The sequence below is a fragment of the Carettochelys insculpta genome, chromosome 9 (genome assembly GCF_033958435.1).
Source record: "Carettochelys insculpta isolate YL-2023 chromosome 9, ASM3395843v1, whole genome shotgun sequence".
Classification (NCBI taxonomy): Eukaryota; Metazoa; Chordata; order Testudines; family Carettochelyidae; genus Carettochelys; species Carettochelys insculpta.
This window is the reverse complement of record NC_134145.1, coordinates 9842619-9863416: the sequence shown is the minus strand read 5'-3', so window position 1 is coordinate 9863416 and position 20798 is coordinate 9842619. Positions and strand designations below refer to the sequence as shown.

Genomic DNA, 20798 nt, shown 5'->3' with positions numbered 1-20798 from the left:
ATGGGGAATATAAAGATAAATAAAAATCTCTTTATGCAGTAAAGTTTGTGTTTTAATCCACATCGTCCATCAGCTGAGGAAAAATAGCAAGTCTCCTATACGTATTTAGTGCCTTCCTACAAAAGATCAGCGCAATTTGTTGTGTTGGTTTTATTAGTCACTTTCAAAGTTCTTGTTTTCTTTTTCTGAATATTGGTTATGAGTAATAGTTTACATTTATGCTAGTATTATACAAGGTTATTGTGGTCAAACCAGGAAATGACAACTATGAACATTCCCCATTCCTACCTTTATAATAGTTACAGATGGAAAACAAAAATAGTTTGACTTTTTTTTAAATGCTCATCTAGAGAAGGAGCAAAGTACTTGTCTTAAAGGAAGCCTTAAAACACTCTGACTCATAAAGTGCCATTGAATCACCATTTAAAACAAAATGATGTGTAAATGATATGAAATTTGTAGCAACAGTCAGTGTTTCAATTACATAAAAGTAGACACAAACCTGATATACAATAGAGAGATGTTTATATGTTACTCTATAAATTGAGAGTGACATTCTGAAGTAATGAAGTACTTAGGAATTTGTAATAATAAATGTGTTGCCATTCAAGATTATTGTTATCCTTGTGTATAGACATTGATTGACAATAATTCACTAAACACATTCTTCACATTTAAGGCTTGTGGCTCATTAGTACCAGATTTACTGATTATGTTGTATAATAAAGTGAATGCACACTATCTGCATGCATATTTCAGTTTGGTTTTTCATCTTTGTTTGTGTTCACCATAACTCATTGATAAAGAAATTAACTTTAATTCCTTTAATACTAAACACAAATTTTAATATGAGAGCTACAAGACAAATCCAAGGCACAGTATAATTGAATTTTTGATTGCATTTTAACAGCAAGTTGTCTGGTTTTATTTATTTATTTTAAGTGCCTTCTTGAGAAGATAAAATTCAGTTTACAAGTGAATATACTATGGAAGATTGAGATCTGAAGTGAACTGTTCAGTATGTAAAAATCCAGAGTTTGGGTTAACAATGCATGAGGGTGTAGTGTAGTGCTACTGTTATAAACGTACAACAAATTTCAAAACTAAAAAGAGAACTTTGTCATATGCTTCTTATTAAAATCAGACCAATGATTTATTTTCATGGGTGGTTCTAGAAGCCCACTTCAGTGTTGTTGTTTAAACCAACAAATAACAAAGATTTTGTACTACTATGTTAACTTACTAATCAAAGTTATCACTATGCCATCAGATGCGGGAAGTCCTCATTTTGCTTTAACTCTAACTAGTGGCACTCTAATAAGTCTAGTTTTCTAGTAAGATAATGTCACTTATTTTGGTTACATCTACACTAGAGAACTTTGTCAACATAACTTGCAGTGGGTCTGCATACAAAATGTGTTTTGTCAACAGTATGTCAACAAAACTCAGCACTTTTGCCAACAGCATTCTCCCTCTTCACAATGAGGGATAATGCCTTGGTCGACAGTTTCTGTCAACAAAAAAGCCATGTAGATGCTCCGGGGGGTGGCTTCTGTTGACAGTCAGGGCTTCCAGTTCACCAGGCAGCCCTGTTTGCTGAGCTTCCAGCTGGCCGTTGTGTTGAGAGAGCGGACGGGCAGTCTGGCCGCTCTCCATTGGCAGAATGGATTGTTCTTTTGATCCACTTTTGTGTGTGCACGTGATCTGTCAACAGAAGTTTTTCAGGAAGATCTCTTCCGACAGTAACTTCTGTCGACAGATTGCTGTAGTGTGGACATAGCCTTTATGTCCACTGCTGAGAATAATCTCATGCCATAACACTGTTATATTTATAACAAAAATTGCTATCTGCAGATATAGTTTCCATTTCATTTTTTTTCATCTTTGTACTAAACTGCAAATTCATTAATGATCTCTGGAGAGTACCATTAAGGTTCAGAGAGCAGTAAAATAAACAAAGATTACTTAAGATTGTGACAAGATCCTTAATACACCTCATAGGAAAGGTAAAAGATGATGTTTGCATAGCACAATATCAAGGCACAACCAAGGGAGCTCATGCCATGATGGCTAGTGTGCTTTGAGAGCATCAAATGAAAGGATCTAAGTATGAAAATGTCACGTTTATTAGTGCAGTTTTTATTACGGAATTTCTTGAAACTTTGTTGGGTCAAGTGTTTTAAATCCAGCTCACCTTACTTGTGACTACTCATGACTACTCATGTGACTAACATTAGCAGGGTTTGCTTCTAGATTTGTGAATACTGTTTGTTCTGTGCTGCTACTAGATATAAACATGTATGAAACTTACTGACTGTTCATGCCCATTGCTAACTGAATTTTCTCAGTAATATGAAAGTTTATTTGCTTTTCCTCTCATAGCTAACAGCAGCCACATCCCTGTTGGGGCTAATTTTCTGGAGCTACGTATTTAAGCTATTTTTAACAGGAGACTCAGGTAGCAACACCTATAGTTAATGTTGCAAACTGCCTTTCCATGTATAAGGTTCTGTTTTCATTTGCTAAAAAGTTTATCAAAGTCACATAACTGAGGCTGACATTTTCAATGGTGGTGGTCTGCCTCAGCCTGAACTTTTTTGAAGTGTTGAGTTTAAGGTAAAATACATGTATTTCCCTTTTTTCTCTCCCCACCCCATGTTAAAAGAATCTTCATGCTGTGGAGTAGAAATCTTAAAAGCTTGGGGTGGGGGCAACCTTGTGCAAGGAATGTGCCTTTTCGTGTCCTTGTGAACAGTCATCCAGGTTATAAGCCTCTGAAGAATCTGGTCACACATGCTCAGGGGAAGGTTTAACTAATATCTCTGGAGATTCCACCTGTACTGAGAATGCCCAATCCGCTGTCAGCTCCTATCTCATGGCTTGACTGCAAATGCATCATCCACAGAGAGCAACTGAGCATGTTCCATCCCACATTGTAGGGGCTGAGCAGGACTTGCCCTGGCTACAAGGGATCCCTGGCACAGGAACTGTGCACTGGAGGACTTATTTGCATATTCCCTTAGTGCTCTCTCTGCTGATGCCTAGGCCATGAGGAGGAAGCCTGGCTCAGCTACAGAGGGGTAAGGAACAAAAGGAGGGTGGAGAGAGACAGAGTGAGTGGGTAACAGTAGTAACTAGTAAGTTTAGCAACAGGCACTGGGAGGGAAAGGGACAGGGACAGAGTTGGACAGAAGAGGAATAAATGCAAGAACAAGGAGGAGAGAAAGAGGCAGGAGCCATGGGTGAGTGGGAGGATAGCAGCATGGGGAGGGGAAGAGGGGAAATGGGCAAAAGCCAAGAATGGGCAGGAGTCTGTACTGGAATATACGAACGTGGAGGAGGTAGGAGGAATTAAGTGGGGATGGGCAGGATCCAGAAGTGTAGTGGCAGGAAAGGTGCGGTGAAGAAGATGGATGGGACGGAAAACCTTCACAAAGAGGCCAGAGTCTGACATTCCTTTGCTGTCAAGCAAATAGTTGTGGAACCCACTGACAAAGTCTGTGTCTTCAACTTGGGGATTTGGACTTAGATATTTGATTCTCCCTAAATACCTAGAACTCCAGTTTCATCTCTAAGATTCTGCCTGTGTAAGATCTGCTACAGTTCATTGCTCCAAGAGCAGAATTTTCCCCAGATGTATCCTGGGCAGTGTTTGTCTCCAGTTTATTTCTCCCTCTTTCTGCAGCATTGTTCGCATATTGGCATAGCTTCACCAGACGAAGTGTGATATAGTCTGCCTTGGAGATGGTAAATTAGTGAAAATGTTTGATAAACTTGGGAGGCAAATTTACAAATGTTATAAATTCTGTGTACACAGATATTTAAATATAACTTAGAGGTATTTGTTATAAAATAAACATAAAAGGGTAGTCTCTAGTGGCCTTTGAAGGAGAAAGAAAAATTAAAACAGTATTATGTAATGTATTATTCCGAAAAGGGAGTACTTAATAAGTAGCATTCGCAATATGTACTTAACATAAGGTGTTGGCCTGGGAAAAATAATATTGTCTTTTTGTGGTTAGGTACATAACATGTAACTTTCTTATAAATCTTATCCTTGACAACTTATTATGTACAAACCTCAGTACTCCTTTCTTATTTGTTGAAGACCTGAATGTAGTTACATGCAATTTCTTTACAAATATGACAATAGCAAACAGGATATAGATTCCGGTTTCTGTTACTGTTTTCTTAATAGCAACAGTAAGTCATTCTGAAACCACAAGGGGATAAACAGAACATTCCCTTGTGTTTGAAAAGCCAGCAGTATAAATTTATGGTAAGTAAAGACATAAAAGAAAATATAGCTACATAAGATAATTGGATATACTTCCTGTAGTTAACAAAAATTCACTAATGAGTAACAAACAGCTCACCTTTACATTTGTGATGGATTTATAACTTGTATACATAGAAAGGCTTCAAAGTACACATGTCATAATTCATGTGAGCATATCACATGTTGTATCCCCCTCTAGTGGTTGTTCTACTACAGCAGGGGTCTGCAACCTGCAGCTCCAGAATTCATGCAGCTCTTTAAGGACTTCTTTGTGGCTCCTGACACTATAATTACAAAGTTTAAAAAAAGGGATTATTTTCGATAAACAATGAACATCCAAAAGCCCAAAAATGAACAACTCACATCTAAATAGCAAACAATATGGGATCTTGAAATGTTGAATAACTCCCCCTAGCGTCCTCCAGAGAGAGAAGGTTTGGGAATAAAAGTCAGGAACACAGTGGTACAAACACACATGTAAAGTATGAGGAAATAGAATATGTAAAAAGTTTGTGAATGTCCTGCAGTAAACGTGTATCGCATTACAAATTGTTGTGTGTTAGCTGTTCTTGAAATAGGGAATACAGAAAGTATGGTTTCATGTTATTTATTAAGGACTGTCTTGTATTCATATGCCTTGCAGCTCTTGAATTATTGAATTTTATTGTGAATTGGAAAAAAATGCTATTTTCGTTGCTGATCCCTGTGCTACAGGATAACTGCCTGGTACTTCTGGTAGCTAATGAAATTCTTCCTTTAGCTCAAATGGCAGAAGTGCATTCTATGGGGCTGATGGTGTCTGTTCAAGCACCATTTTATGACTACCTCCCACCTACATGTCATTGGTGGTGTAGCACATGAGATCATCAGTCCACAGCCCAGATCTCTCTTAGCTGATTAAAAGAAGTAAGTCCATTAATTGGTAATAGTAATGAAGTCAGCAAAATTGGGTGCTTTATTATCTGTGTTTAAGGATAATTTACTGTTTGTTTTTTTTTCCCTCGGCTATGGATAGAGTGATTTGGAAGCATATTTTTAATGTGGGGTGCAAAAATCTCACCGTTTAATTACCTAATTTGGATTTCACTTCTGGTTTTTATTTATTTGAGTTTGATTGATGTTTTTCTTAGAGTCCCGTCAGAATTGCCTTACAGGAGATGAAAATGTATTTTATTTATTTGTACTGGTAGTCCTGGTGATTGGATTTCTGATTACTGAATTGGCTGGGCTACTGTGCAATGAGCTCATAAGACATAATCAGTGTTATCGAGTGCACGTTAGCATAGCAGATTCAGTAAAGAAGAGGCCAGCAGAAAGTGATAGCAGGTTCAAGCTCACCACAACCAGCCACTGTCAGGGGAAGGAAGGAGATTGGTTTAACAAAAAGGTGAGTGGTCACACTGCCGTCAAGATGGCTGGTTCTAGAGAACCATAGACCAACCCTATGGATCAGGTAGGTGGGAGATTACATTAATGGGTGTATATGGACACACAGTATGAAGGAATTTTTTTTCTCTTTCTTTTGGGGCCTGGCAAACTAAAATGAGGTATACAACAAGCTTGATTATCTGCTGTCCCTGTGGAATGGGGGTTGCTGGACAATCAAATGTGCTGATTACTTGAGCTGGGACCACTAGCTTAGCCAGCTGCCAGTTCCACTCCCACCAACCCCAGCAAATGTCAGTTAACCAAGCTTGCTGGTTACCCGAGTGTCAGATGTCACTGGTTGTACTGTATAGACCTGTCTGGTAGATAAGGATGATGAGTCAGAATGACCCTATTGAAACAAAGAGTTGCACTTGGCACACTAGTGCACAAAAGAACACCAGCGTATCCCAAGGAAAGATTCAGCTGTCTTCCCACCCCAGCCCCTCTTTGTTGGTGGTTACACCAGAAGCAGCAGTAAGTACCACTGTCTGTCCTACCTATTTCGCCTCCTCTGGCCAGCTCTACCCACTGTTGACACTGAACTCACCTTTGGGCCCTCCACAATCTTCCATGGAGTGTTTTTGGCTCTTGGGGGGAATCTGGACCACAGACTGGCAGAAGCTGGCACAGTGTAGGCCAACAAGTTACTAGGCCTTCTCAGTAGACTGAACCTAATGGGTCAGCATGGCATCTCTCGGTCCTCAAAGTACTGATCTGGGAAAAGAAAAAGAAAAAAAAAAAAGGCGGGGGGTGTGAAATTTAATATGTCTTTGTGGTTGGGGTGTGTACGTTGCAAAAAATATATGCCCATAGCTTCTTTGTTTACATTTCTTGGCTCTTAATGTAACCGGTGACTGACGGCTTCAACATTGCACAATAGCCAAGAAGAGAGACTGAATTTGTCACATCTGAAAGTAATGTGAAGGGATCTATGATTAAATCCTGACATTACAGTGCAACACACCTGTTCTGAACCGAAACATTTTTCCTTTCTTGCCTGAGGAGGGGACTTCTCAATGGATTACAGTAACACTTTTTGACAAGCTTATATTGGGTGGAGTTCTCAGGTAATGACAGGGCTCATTTGATGATATCTCAGTAATGCATTCTTTTTATTTTTGCTGTCAAAAATTATTACTGTAAAAGCATTGACTGTTACACAGCTGGTCCAGTGTCTCCACATGTTATTTAAGTAACAGTAGGCATAACATAATGTTTATTTTTCTAGTTATGCAATATTAATGCTCTTTCTTTTGGCTTGGTCTTCAAGATGTATAGATTTTTACCTACAACTACTTGAAAAAGCTCTTGAGTTTTTACAGGTCCAAATTAATACTTTTCAGTCACTCTAAAGTACCCTCAGCTGACACGTCACTTCTACTGGGTGAAGAAAAAAAAAAAGATATCTAGAGAATGTTTTAAATGGAAAAACTGTTCTAACAACATTACAATAGACTCTAAGCCTTACCAATGTGTGGAAATGCAAAGTCAAAGGCAGTGATTTTGACCACAGGTTACCCATGTTTTCCCTAGTTATTGCTGTGGTCTAATGGGCAAATAACAGGTTTGTTTTCTATGTAATTTCTGGATGAAGATTTGAACAATATACAAAAAATAAGCCACAAATACACCTTAATTTCACAGCAGAAGCTGCTTATATGTTTGTATCACCATTCAGCAAGAAACTCTTTCTTTAAAACGATGATTCATTTGACCTAGAATAATATGTGCCATTTTCATAACTCTGTGTTTAGTCTTCCTACCTAAACATTACTAGTTACTTTCACAGGGGAAAACAAAGCAAAACCAAAACAAACAAATAAACAAAACACCTGAATTATAAGTGGAAGTTTTCTGCATAAACTACAAAACCTAGAATTGTCAGTGTATACTCTCCCATGCTACCGACTAGATTGTAAACCCAGATTTTTTAGGACATTTAAGCTGTGTCTACACTATAAAGTTTTGTCTACAGAAGAGGCCTTCTGTCCACAAAACTAGGGAGCATCCACACTACAAATGCGCTCTGTCTAGAATCTGTCAACAGAACATAGCCTTCTTCTTGGCAGAGTTATGTTTTGAAAGTTGGAGGCATAGCGCCTCTCTAGACAGAAAAATTGTGTAGATACTCCCTGGGGGGGCCCTATTTGCAGAGCTTCTGGTTGGCTGTTCTGTTGACAGAAGGCTCAGCAGTCGGCCTCTCTCTGTTGACAGAGGACATTGACAGGGGAGCCCCTCTTCAGTGTGAATGTGTTCTGTAGACAGCAGTTCTGTTGACAAAACTCTGTTGACAGTGACTTCTGTAGACAGAACTTTGTAGTGTAGACACAGCTATAGGCATTACGGCATTCTGCATTCCAGTGCCTAGATGATTCAGCAGAATGAATCTCATTTTCAAGGGGGATTTAGGCACTTAGTAAAATCCCTGTGACAGTGGGATTTAGAATTCTAAGAGCCTCAGTCCCTTTTGGTAGACAGAGGTATGCTTCTAAAACTATTGGATATTGTGATGCTGAGTACAGCAACACTTAAAAAAACACTAAAAATCTGGGGCCAAACGTCCAATAGGAGGGCTCTTGAGGATCCTTAATTTGTATTGTGTTTTTACTTACGTGCAGTTTTCAGCAGTTTGCAATGGCTCTTGCAGTCTCTGTTGTGAAGAGGTATAGTAGAATCTAACTTACTTCCCCTTCTGTTGTTTAGTAAAGTCACCACGTATTTGCTCCCTACTTGCTTGCCATTGCCAAAGACTTACATGATTCTGATACCTCCACCCCTCTAAAATCTGCCATTGTTTACCTCTTTCTTCAGCAAACCCATCCTTGGTGCCGCCAGTATAGTAACTACCTTTGCATATGCAATGAAGGGTCCTGTGGTACCTTATAGACTAACAGAAAAGTTTTGAGCATGAGCTTTCGTGAGCACAGACTCACTTCATCAGATGCATCTGATGAAGTGAGTCTGTGCTCACGAAAGCTCATGCTCAAAACTTTTCTGTTAGTCTATAAGGTGCCACAGGACCCTTCGTTGCTGTTACAGATCCAGACTAACACGGCTACCCCTCCAATACTTGATACCTTTGTATATGTAACTCTCTCTAGCTCAGCACAATATTTGAGAAAGGAGCAAACATTGTGCTAAAATTAATTCAATTTCAACATTCTGGTACAACTGACCAGGGGAAGTGTAGGCTTTTTCCTACCCCAACATAATCCTTCACAGTAGTTGTGCTAAAGGATTTCTCTCCTTTAAATTAAAAAAAAAAAAAAAAAAAAAAAAGTCAGTAGCCCTGATATTTGAAAAGACCATTAAAACAAATGATCAATGCTAAATGGTTGTTTTGTCCTAGATACCATTTACAGTGTCAGCATGTCATTTCACTTGTCATATGTGTCACAACCCTTAGCATCTACATGCAAAATGCAACTTTGTATGCACTTTTATAGCCTATGCATTGCTTGCCCTATGTGTCTGAGTTACACAATGTACAAATCAGTCACCTGTACTGAATCAAACTAATTCCTTCATTGCACTGGTTTGTTTAGACAAACTGGGTGTTTTTCTTGAATACTCCCGTGAATAGCCTCAGGCCTTTGACGTTTTTAACTTCAGGAGTGGTTCAGTGATATGAAGAGTTTATTTTAAATAAACTTGCAGCATTTGTAAATACCACTTTCCCAGAGGCAGCTTTGCGGGTTCTGCTGCCTTATGCAAACATGCAGATCTCCAACTCATAGTCCTCGATTCAAGTTTTGCTATTTTTAAGGTTTGCTTGTGATTACTCCTCCTCCTTCCTTTATGATAGAACTGACCCTGATGGACTATCCCATTGAGTCCTATACGGCACAACTCACTAAGGTAACTTCCACACGAAATCACAATACAAAGTTAAATCATGACCTCCGATGTAATAGGACACAGGAGTGCCAAAGTTAGGTGGAAAACTCCACAGCATAAAGGCCTGATAATCTGCCACAAAATCCTCCCATCAAAATGTTATCATCTTGTGTAGTTGCAGGACCATAAAGATATTACTATTCCCCAGATCAAACCAGAGTTCCACCATTTCTTCTCTGACAATATCTGTCAACAGATGCTTCAGGATGATAGAAACACTGCATTAGACAATTATAGAATTATTCTCATGAGCAAAAGTTTCTTCCTGATCCTGCCTGTCACTTTGTGTTTGGCTTACACCCAGAAGCATCTCTTCTAAAAGTATTTATTATTTTTATCCTGTCCAGTGTAACTTTTGTGTATTCTCATCCATATAATATCTAATTCTTCTTCTGATTCCAGCTGATTGGTTTGCCTCTGAAGTCTTGTAGCAGTGAGTTCCACAGATTAATTCTGTAATGTGTGGGGGGAAAACCCTTTTAAATTTTTTGCCCTTACAGTTTCATTAATATTCCCTTGTATGAAAAACAAGGATAATCGGGAAAACATTATGTAATTTCTGTAGCATCTTCATTAATTCAGTATAATTCTATTATGTCTCTTAGTCATCTCCTCTTTAAAATGAACAGTTATGGGTTCTTTCCATCTCTGTGCATATGGAAAGCTTTCCAAATTTCTACTTTTCACCTGTGACAGAACTGCCTCTACCTCTCTTCATTGCTTTCTTGGGTTAGGGCAACTAGAAGAGAGAGCACAATTCCCGAATTTATGGAGTGGCATTATGCTGTTTTCAGTATTCCTTATGAGCCCTAACACTTGTTTTCCCTTTTGATTAACGTGGCTTACTGAATGGATATCTTCACTCAGGCTTTTTCCTTGGCCACAGTTCATTGAAAAACAGGTCAGGCCTTCCCGCTCCGTTAAGATGGATCTTGAGGCATCCATGGAGAGCTGCAGCAATCATGTGGAGTCCATTTTCTTCTGTCCGCTTCTTCCCAGATCCACACTCACGATGGCAGCATGACTGCTTTAAATGTGAGTGCCTCAAACTTCTTCCAATTCAGGTGAAGAAATAGCCACAAGAAGCAGCCCTCCATGAAACTGACAGGTTCTTTCATTTCAACAGTTCCATATTCTTTCAGTTTGGCTCACTGGTTGTTTGCTCCTATTTCTTTCCACCCCTTGTCCTCACAGCCCCAATTCTTCTAGCCTAAGCCACTGTGCTTCTGCCTCTACTATTCTTCCTCTTGCTGTCACCCACTTCCTTCCTCCACCCTCAGTCTCCCTCTTCCCTTTTTGTCCATTCCCTGCTCTCATTAGGTTTATTTGTCAGAATAGGGTACTAACCACTTCTCAGTGATCACTTGGCTTGTAGGTTGTATCTTTTCTCCCTCCACCTGCTTTTGTCTTGTTTGTTCTCATTGTAAATTCATCAAGTCAAGAACTAGACTTCCTTTTTTGCTGAAGTCAGTGTCAGGTGAGCTCAGCCAAAAGCAGAATTTAGCTGTAAAAAAGTACTTGTAGGAGCAGAGACTGCTTTGTTTGTTGGTTCCATTCAGTTTCTTTATACGTAAATCCATCCCCACTTGCCTGGATTTTCCTTCAGTGCATACAAAATGAAATGCCTGCTCTGACTTGTGTAAGGACAGTAGAAAAGCCTTGATCCACATGAATGAGACTCTTTTATGAATGCTGTTGTTACTAGGGTTTTTTTTCTGCAACATGATGGGGCTTTCTTTGTATTGCAGAAGCTTTTTGTAGGATAAGAGAATATATTTTCTCTTGAGATGCATTCACAAAACAATCTTGAGGGAATAATATGTTCAGTTCTCCATGAAAGAAGGGTAACTTGCTGTAGAGATAGCTTATTGGCCAAAACATTAGCTATGTAAACTCAGGGTTGTGAGCTCAATCCTTGAGGGGGACTTTCAGGGGTCTAGGGCAGGTTAAATTAAAAAAAAAAAAGAATTCTGTGAGGGGGGGATGATATGTCCTGCTGTGAGTGCAGGGGACTGGACTTAATAACCTCTCAAGATCCCTTCCAGTTCTACAGTATGACAAAATCTCAGAGTTAATTTTTACTTGAGTTTAAAAGACAGATACTTTTTTTCCCACTTTTTCAATGACTTCCTTCTACCCAAGCTGCCAGTTAAAAATCTCGTTATATCATCATTCTGACACCAAATGGATAGTATAATGACTCTCTTGTTTCGGATGAGGTATCTTTGAGTGACAGCTGAACAAATGAGAAATTCAGCTGCCATACTTTATACTCTAATGGTCAGCTTTCTGAATTTTTCTGTTTCTTCCCAGTCTACACCTGTATCATCATAGAGCTCTTGCAACACTTGTTTCATACAATTATTATTTTATTTTCAGAGGTTTGCTTTTCACAATTTTGTGACATGTCAGAAACCACTGCTTTTCCTCACTCTGTAGATATACATACATACACACACATGCTTAAAATATATACTATATATTTCATAGCTCTGTTCACACAATGTGTGCCTTTAAGGTGCTATAGGACTGCTTGTTGTTTGTGAAGTTACAGACTAAAACTGCTACTCCTCTGAGTCTATTTATAATGTGTGCATGTTATATTAATGGAAACAGAAATGATCTCTGTCATGAATAAAACCATGTTGTAAGGTCTTGTTGATACATTATGCTTTTAGGACCAATGCAAAATAATCTCAGTATCCTAGTTTTGTCAGCAGCCTTAAGTGAGCAATATTGTTAGACTGCTGACAGAGATGAAAAGTCATTTGTCACATTAACTTACCCAACACTTAGCTAGTGTATCTTGAAAAACTGAATGTATTTAGTTGTGATTCAAAATGGAATCTTGTTTCTATAATAAAAGAAACTTTTAAATTTTAAAAAGACAATAGGAAAGCAAAGGTTGCATGTAGTATCTTCTGGAAGAGCTAGAACTACAACCTTGGTATCTAATATGGAAAAGCTAAGCCTCATCTGCTTTGTCTTACCACCTTTTAGCATGATTGGGCCAAATACACATGCTTGGCTTTGCAACTCAGGATGTGGATGTCTACCTATACAATTAATAGATAAAACTTGACTCACTTCTGCTCTTACCAATATTAACCTCATGGTCTGTTTTTTTATGCACCAGTATGAAATTCAATTTTGTAGGAATAACAAAAGTACATTATATGACTTTTTCTTTAAGAAACAACTAGTTTTTACCTTTATTATTTTTTCTTTATTGTATAAAACTATGGTTTACATAATTTTGTAATGATCCCTGTGGAGGTATAGGCAAATATAGCATTAGAGGCCTGCCAAGGGCTACCCTGTCAGGCCACTGCTTTCTGTATTGCCCATACCTGGTTTGGAGGCATAGAAACACAACTATTTATTTTCTTATGTTCAATGCCCTTTCACCATTACACACTAATAGTTCCTTTGACAAATGTTTTCTTTTAGTTTCCTCATTACATTGGTATGTCTCTTTTGTTTTCTGCACATAATCAGTTGTCCTCGCTGCTTTGTGTGATGTCTCTGGTTTTCAGATTATGGGTTGCGACCCAGTACTACATCACAAAACATCAGGCACTGGGTTGCCTTGCTGTAGGGATACAGGGCAGGCTTCTTGCCTGTCCTGGGACCGTGGCCTACACAGCACATTAGAAAGGACGAGCAGCAGGTCTCACTGAAGGATGGGGCTCCATCTGCTGCCCCCACTCCAACAGGCCACAAACCAGCCAATGGGATCTGGAGAGTGCCTGCAGGTGGGAGAAGCAGACAGAGTTACTTGTCCACCTCTGCCTAGGAGCTAGACTTCCTGCTGGCCACTTCCAAGCTGCAGCGCAGTCCACAATGCCAGGACAGACAGGAAGACTGCCTTAGCAGGCTCCCTCCTGTGCCACTGACCAGGAGCTGCCAGTGGTAACCCTGCGTCCAACCACCAAGCATCAACCCCTGTTCCATCCCTCAATCCCAGCAGACCCCCCTAACCCACTGAAACCCCTTACCCCGGCACCCCCCCAACAGAGCTCTCACGCCCCGAGACACCCTCCCACACCCTAAATCCCTCATCATTGACCCCACCCTGGAGCCTGGACTCCCCTAAAGGAGGTTACCCCGCCTCCCCCCACATCCTTCTACACCCTCAAACCCCTCCTCACTGGCCCCACCCTGGAGCTTGCACTTTAGTCTAAAGATACAATTATATTGGGTCACTGTCAGCAATAATTTTCTTCAACTGAGTCATGAGGAAAAAAGTTTGAAAACCATTGGAGGGGTGAATAGTGAATTACATTTAAAATGAAAAGAACTGTAGGGTAACAAAGAACAAAATATGTGATGTTGAAAATGTGTCCAGACTGTAACTGTTAACCAGAAAAATATGATAGCTTTGCCAGAATATCTAATGACTTGTTTCTTCTTGCAAAGTAGTAGTTAAACGAACTCGTGCAGTGGTTCTCAACCTTTTCTTACTCAGGGACCCTTAAACTTCAACAGAAAACAAACCTGCGGACCCTCAGCCAAAGGCAACGTTGGTTGGGGGGGGGGTCACCTCATCCCATCAGGTTAGTACCTTGCATTTGGCCCTGCTCCCTGTTGTGCTGACCTAGCAGGGTGCAGAAGTGTTGTCACTGGGGCTGGCTGATTGCTGCTTGTGGAGTCAGTGGCTGTGAGGAAACCCTTTCTGATAGCAGAGGGAGGGGTAGTCCAATGAGGTAAGTCGAGGCGGGGAAGTGATACTCCCTCCTCAAGTCCCACCTGCAGTTGAAGCTGTTTATTTTAGCAGATCCCCTGAAGCTTTCTTGCAGCCCCTTAGGGGCCCGGGACACCTGGTTGAGAAGCAGAGAACTATGGCATTGCGCAAATCTATACATAGAAACACTTCATTTGATTACATCTCTTTCCCAGCTAAAAAGATGCTAGTGCCACTCTACCTTGGATGTGAACTCTAAGATCTAAGTAATAAGAGTCGTAATAGATCTCTGGCATGTAATTGTTTAGCTCTAGATTTAGGTTGAGATATTGGATTTTACATCTTTCTATCAGGGTCAGTCACTCATGCATTATAAATCTTCACGTTCCTTACATCCTTTTTATAACCCTTCTTCTATGAGAGAATGTTCACTGCCAAGAATAGGAGAAAATAGATTATTAGCTGGGATGACTTAGTTGGGGTTGATCCTGCTTGGGACAAGGGGCTGGACTCGATGACCTCTTGAGGTCCCATCCAGCTCTGTGATTCTATGATTCTATGGTTAGGAAAAATCTTGAAATGTCTATCTGGATTCTTGGAAAAGAATCTATAGTGTCAATCTTTTTGGAAGGTTTTTCCTCTCATCCAGAAGACACAGTTTTAATCAAGGGGTACTGTGCTGTGTTTGAAAGAATGATTCAGTGTTCTGTAGAATAAGTAATAATTTGCTGTAAATAATTAGATTTCTTCTTCAGCATAAATAATTATTTGTGAATGTTGTTTTCTGTCCTTTTTTCTTTGGCGGTTTGAAAATGTATAATAAGAATCAAAGTAGTAGTTTTTATCAAAGTTCTGGTTTGTGATTTGGCATTTGTGGTGAGAGTTTTAGTAGACCTTCTTTTACAAACCTGAAACCTGCCTTACTTAACTTCGTGACTTTGATTAAGTTGTCTAATGGAATTACATTGTTAAGTTATGGCCTCTTATTCTTCTGAGAAAAGAAGGCAGCCGTAGTTTGCACCTGACCTTTCAGTTTTCCCGAAGGTAACACTGGACTTCAGAGTAACCTTTGAAATTCAGTTAGGGTTTGATGTACCAAGTTGCAAAAATTGAAAGTTAAAAAGGTTCTCTCTGAAGCAAATATTAGGAAGGTTTTCAAAATGCCTCTCCACCTCCAAACTGTCTGTAGCTTATCTTCTCTCAATAAGCTAGTCTGTAATTATTCTGTTTCTTGCAATCTTGAGGTGAGTTTTGATATACATATGGGAGACCTCAGCACAGCAAAAGGAGAGTGTTCTGTTCTCCTTTGCAACCCACTCATCAAGAAGAGTAGGGAAAAGTTTCTTAATGTTCAAGAGGCCTTCTTCCTTTTTGACTAAGGAAGTATACAGTAGGAATTTAAATCTTTCAGAGGCACCCTCAGTAACTGGATATCCACTTGTCTCATCTAGTTTCTTCTTGTTTAGGTTTATTTTCTTGTATCCTTGTAAACACAGCATCCCAGGGCTTCTGAGGAGCAAACATCAGGAGGGGCAGGAGGGGAACTAGTTATTCACAATGGCTTGAATCCTTGTTCATTGCTGCAAATAATACTGTCGTAACTCACAGTTCAGCCCTTCCCAGCAAACTGATGGTTTCACCATCTTCTGTTAATCAGATGTAAAAGCTGGAGGACTTCAAGAAAAGAGCTTGGTTCCTCCTTGATCCCAGGGTGAAAAATTAGTACACTGTTAAATAATTTTGTTGCACTCAAACTGGGAGTTGGATATTTTTTACAGTAATTGTGTCTGCATCTTGCTGGTGTAACCTAAAGTAAAGTTCCTTGAATTGCTTAATCCATTATAATTTTGTCTGAAGTACTTCTTGGTGTATTTGACTAATAATCACATTTCAAACCAAGTACTTGTCAAATGTTCTTGAGAAAGGTCTAAGGAAAAATGATCAATTTGTAAAATTGTTCCCCGATGTACAGGAAAATTAGTAGATAAATGGGAACATTGATAAAATAGTATATAAATTATTAAGCATTGAGTTTTCATTTCAATTATATATAGGGAATTAATTATTTTAGCTTAAACATTCTCTGTCAGAAGTATTGGTGGTGTTAGCTAGGGTGAATGGTCACTAGGTGTTAATTGGCAGGCCCATTGATTGTAGGGGCAAAGGGGAACTGCCCCAGGGCCTGTGATTCAAAAAGACCCAGGGCTCAGCGGTGGCAGCTGGGAGCCTGGGGTCCTCCCAGCAGTGCTAAGTGCTGGCTAGGAGAGGCACTGTGTAGTCTGGGGAGCACTGAGGTCTGGCTGCCCCAGCCCCTCTCCTTAGGTCCTGCCTTTTCCTGGAGCATAGGTCTGTCCCCACAGACTTTGCCCAAGAGCACAGTAATTCTGTTGGCACCATTGTTAATAGACCTAAGCTCACCAATGATGTCTTAGCAATATAATTTGGCTGAATGGCAGAACACACTATCTGCTGCCACTTGGAAGCTCTCTAAAGCGTAGAGGGAAGGAGCACTTAGCATAAAGCATTGGCTTTGGTTCAGCTGCCCGAAAGAAGCAGAGTGTAGAAGTGTATGAACAAGATCCCTGTAGTACTTAGGCTCCGCTCCTTCTACCCTTGGGCGAGCCAGGTCCCATCCCACCTTTCTGTCGGTCCTATGGCAGCTGAAGGTACCAGTAACAGTGATGGAGAAAGGAAGGAGCAGGAATGGCTCCTTTTCCTGATGCTTTCCTCCACATCTCTTCTTCCAATGAAAGAAGTTACAGTTAAGTTCTTCATCGGGTTCACTTCTAGCTCCTTTCCCTGCTGTCTGTGCTATTGGGTTGAAAGCCCTTCATGGTAGGAAATGGCTCCTTCCTGTATTTGTACAAAGTCCAGTACAATGGGGGTTGGAATCTTGGAGGTTACCATAATATTAATAACGAGGCTGCAGTGGACTCTGTTAAAGGCAAACGGATTTTTACCTGAGAAGGGAACAGGCCCTTCTCTTATTGGTAAAAACCGTGGGACTAGCAGTGCCTGGTGCTGTCTCCATTAGACGGTGAATAGCAAATCCAGCCTCTGGAATATAAAGTTCCATTTCCTGAGGACATCTTACCCACCCTACAATTTATCTAAAGATAGATAAATATATTTAAACACCACATTCAGGCAGCTCAGACTTGTGCTCTTTCTCTGTCACACACGCACACTTTGTGTGTGTGTGTGTGCATATACACACTCACATGTATATCCTAAAGTTGCCCTTGAATCTCTTTTGCAGTTTTCTTTTGCAAGCATAAGGAATGCAACTACTTACTATTAAAACATTTGGGCTGTGTCTACACAGGCACAAATCTTCAAAATAGCCATATTTTGAAGATTACTAATAAGGCGCTGAACTGAATGTTCAGCGCCTCATTAGCATTAGGATGCTTCTGGCTGCGGCGCTTTCAAAGCACCACTTTTGAAATTGCGCGGCTGGGCGCGGCTACACAGGGGTCCTTTTTGAAAGGACCCGCACCTTTCAAAATCCCCTTATTCCACTCAGCTCAGTGCCTATTTCGAAGATTTGTGCGTGTGTAAACACACCTTGGTCTCAAGTGTCAGTGAGTATAGAAGAAATAAAATACTGGTCTATTAATTATTTGTTTTTGTTTTGTTTTTTTAAGGATGAACGTGAGGCCAGGGAGAATGTGAAGAGAGAACAGGACGAAGCTTACCGCATTTCACTAGAAGCTGATAGAGCAAAGGTGTGTGCAAAGTGAAGAATATCCTAGAGTGCATTGGGAAGTAATTTTATGGATGTCAGGAAATGCGTGTCCTTACAAGGGATGAAATTCACCCAAGGGAGAAGGGCCACACCACTTCGGCCCTTTGTGTTTTTCTCCCCTCTGCAGGCAGCGGAGTGCATGCATCCACAAAAGAGCCGGGGAGGATACCACTTTTGTCGCATGCTCCCCATTTAGGCCCAGTCTTCCAGAAGCTCTGCCCGGTCTGCAACTTGGTTAACTTGCACTATGCCTCTTCGGTCTATGGAACCTGGTGGGGTGGCTGCACCCTATGCTTTGTCTCTGGCAAGTCTGCACAAACCTTCCCCCTGTAGGAAAAAAAATCATTTGTGGAGTTTCTTTTCCATCATGTGGACAATGCAGTTTGTCATGCAGTGCTATGGACAGTCCCACATAGCTATCAACTGAATGTAAATGTGATTAATGTTTCTTTCTCTTTAACAGAGGGAAGCACAAGAGAGAGAACAAGCAGAGCAATTTCGTTTGGAGCAGATTCGGAAAGAGCAGGAGGAAGAGCGCGAGGTGGGACACTTTGCCTTGTGAAGCAAAACTCCCAAATGTTTTCTTTGTGTTGATAATTTTAAAATGGGTAATCAAATCTGTGCAGAAACTTCTTTTTAAAGAAAAGAAATCTTTTAGTCTCTGATTGAGACCTTAAGTGTCAAAGTTTGTCCCCTCAAAACCAAGATAACAATGAAAATCCAAAAACCCTGACATAATAATGATGCAAACACTCCACTGTGATTAAATATATTGGCTGCCAGGGGCACTAATGAAGTTAAATGTCAGAAACAGGAGGTAAAAAGAGCAAAGCAAGATGAATGAGTTTAAATCTTCAGAATGCTTCCCGTAGCTCACTGCTAATGAGATGGATACATGTGTTTAAGCCACAAAGCCACAATTTTGTTTACAAATCCAAGTCAATGAAGTACAGGAACTAGCTGTTGCTGAACAAACAGCTAATCACTTTTTACACCCAGTCATGTGCAAGGGCCACAGAAATTTCAGCCTTGTCAGAGGCATTGATGAGTAGCTGAGCACAGCCCCAAACTGTCCCTTCTCCAGGAAGCATCTCGTGGGAATGATTTGTTAATTTGGGAGATCTGAGCCATGATACAGGTGGGCTCCATTCCCTTAGGCTGAGTGGATAGATAAACCACACACTGCACTGTGAGGATTTTGAAAGCCCAGGTATCCAGCAGAAATTCTGCAGGACCTCATCCAGGATACCCAACTTTCTGCTGTATATGGGCAGACACAGCATGCAACTGTTTGTCAGACTGCACCACAAGTGTCCTGTTGAACAATTCCCTAGTAAAAACTTGTCTGGTTTCTGTGGGGGTTTTCACAACTAGTCCATTGTCCCAGTCTGCTTTGTCCAAAGTGTGTTTTCCCAGTACAGTATATTCCTGCGTGCTAAACCCATTGTAGTGTAAAGTGTATGAAGTTGTGCAGTAATTTTGTCTAGGCAAATGTCTAAGATAGTGATAAAAGAAAGGATAGTGCACATCCACTTCCCTCCTCCTCCTAAAAACTGCACGTACAACTATCAATCCTTAGAGGAGTTCTGGTGAAATAAATGGAATCACAGCACAGCTAGCTTTGTTAACGGGTGTGTGTGTGTGTGTGTGTGTGTGTGTGTGTGTGTGTGTGAAACAACTGCTCAAAAGAAAACTGCATGTCATTGGCTGGTGAAGTGCTCCATATGTTTATCCATTCTTCTTGGAGTGACATGGGACTGTTAGTTAATGATTGAAAAGGCCTTTGACGTCTTTAGATGAGACTTTCAAATTAAAAATGCAAGATGCAAAGAATTATAGGATGAAATCCTAGCCCTATTGAAGTCAGTGGGCTTTACAGTTGATTTCAGTGGGCCAAGGATTTCACCCATCATTAACAAGCGCCTTCTTAATAATGGACATTGATATATCTGCATCCCTATAGGACATGTTTGTTTGCTAATGTTATATATATGTATATAACCTAACATACTTACATATGTTTTTCTGTTCATTAATGTTGTTTCTTTTATCTGACTATTCTTTTTTTAATCTGGCATTGTATTTTTATTTAATATTCCAGATTATTAAAGGTAGTGGAACTGGGGAAACCCTGCTTAAATTGCATCCGTTCTCTTTTTCATTTTGTTGATGGTTTTTGTTTATGTATTTTCTGCCTTCATGTGGCTTTTATAGGTACATTTGGTGACACTTCAGTATTGTGTACTTTTCAGGTACATGGGAAAATTGCATTATACAGCTGCAAAAAAATAAAGTTGGTAACCAACACAATTTTTTATTCTCTAAGGTAAACCTGAGAAGTAAATTGTGTCAGCAGTTTACCTGCACACATCTTTCTGACCAAGATGAATGCACCTGAAATATTTAAGTGCTTCAAGGAACTTTTAAATGATGTTATACTGTGAACAATTAATTTAGTCAGAACTACAGTATTAAGTGTGTTGCATGGGATGCTCCACCTTTTCTCTACACTGTGCTGTAGAATTTGTTATATTCTTAACTCCTATTGCTACCACAGGTCAAGAATGAGAGTTAAGAGACAATTAGAAGGAAACTAGAGGAGTACTGGAGCAAATAGGAATGTGAGAATTCTGTTGTTAATAATTGAAAGGTTGCATTCTGTAAAGTTATTAGCAATTGAACTCACGTAAACCAATATTGTAGCAACAACAGCAATAAGACTGTTCAGAAATTGCCTTGCTTATCTTTTAATTCACATAATT

General features: G+C 40.0%; 1 protein-coding gene across 1 annotated transcript in view; it reads left to right on the top strand.

Moving 5' to 3' along the window:
• Window positions 1-20798, top strand: part of FAF1 (Fas associated factor 1) — a 283789-nt gene that overhangs the window by 238255 nt on the left and 24736 nt on the right. The window contains exons 16-17 of the mRNA XM_075002704.1: window positions 17936-18016; window positions 18500-18577. Of these exons, the coding sequence (XP_074858805.1) occupies window positions 17936-18016; window positions 18500-18577 (159 nt within the window). The remainder of the gene's footprint in view (window positions 1-17935; window positions 18017-18499; window positions 18578-20798) is intronic.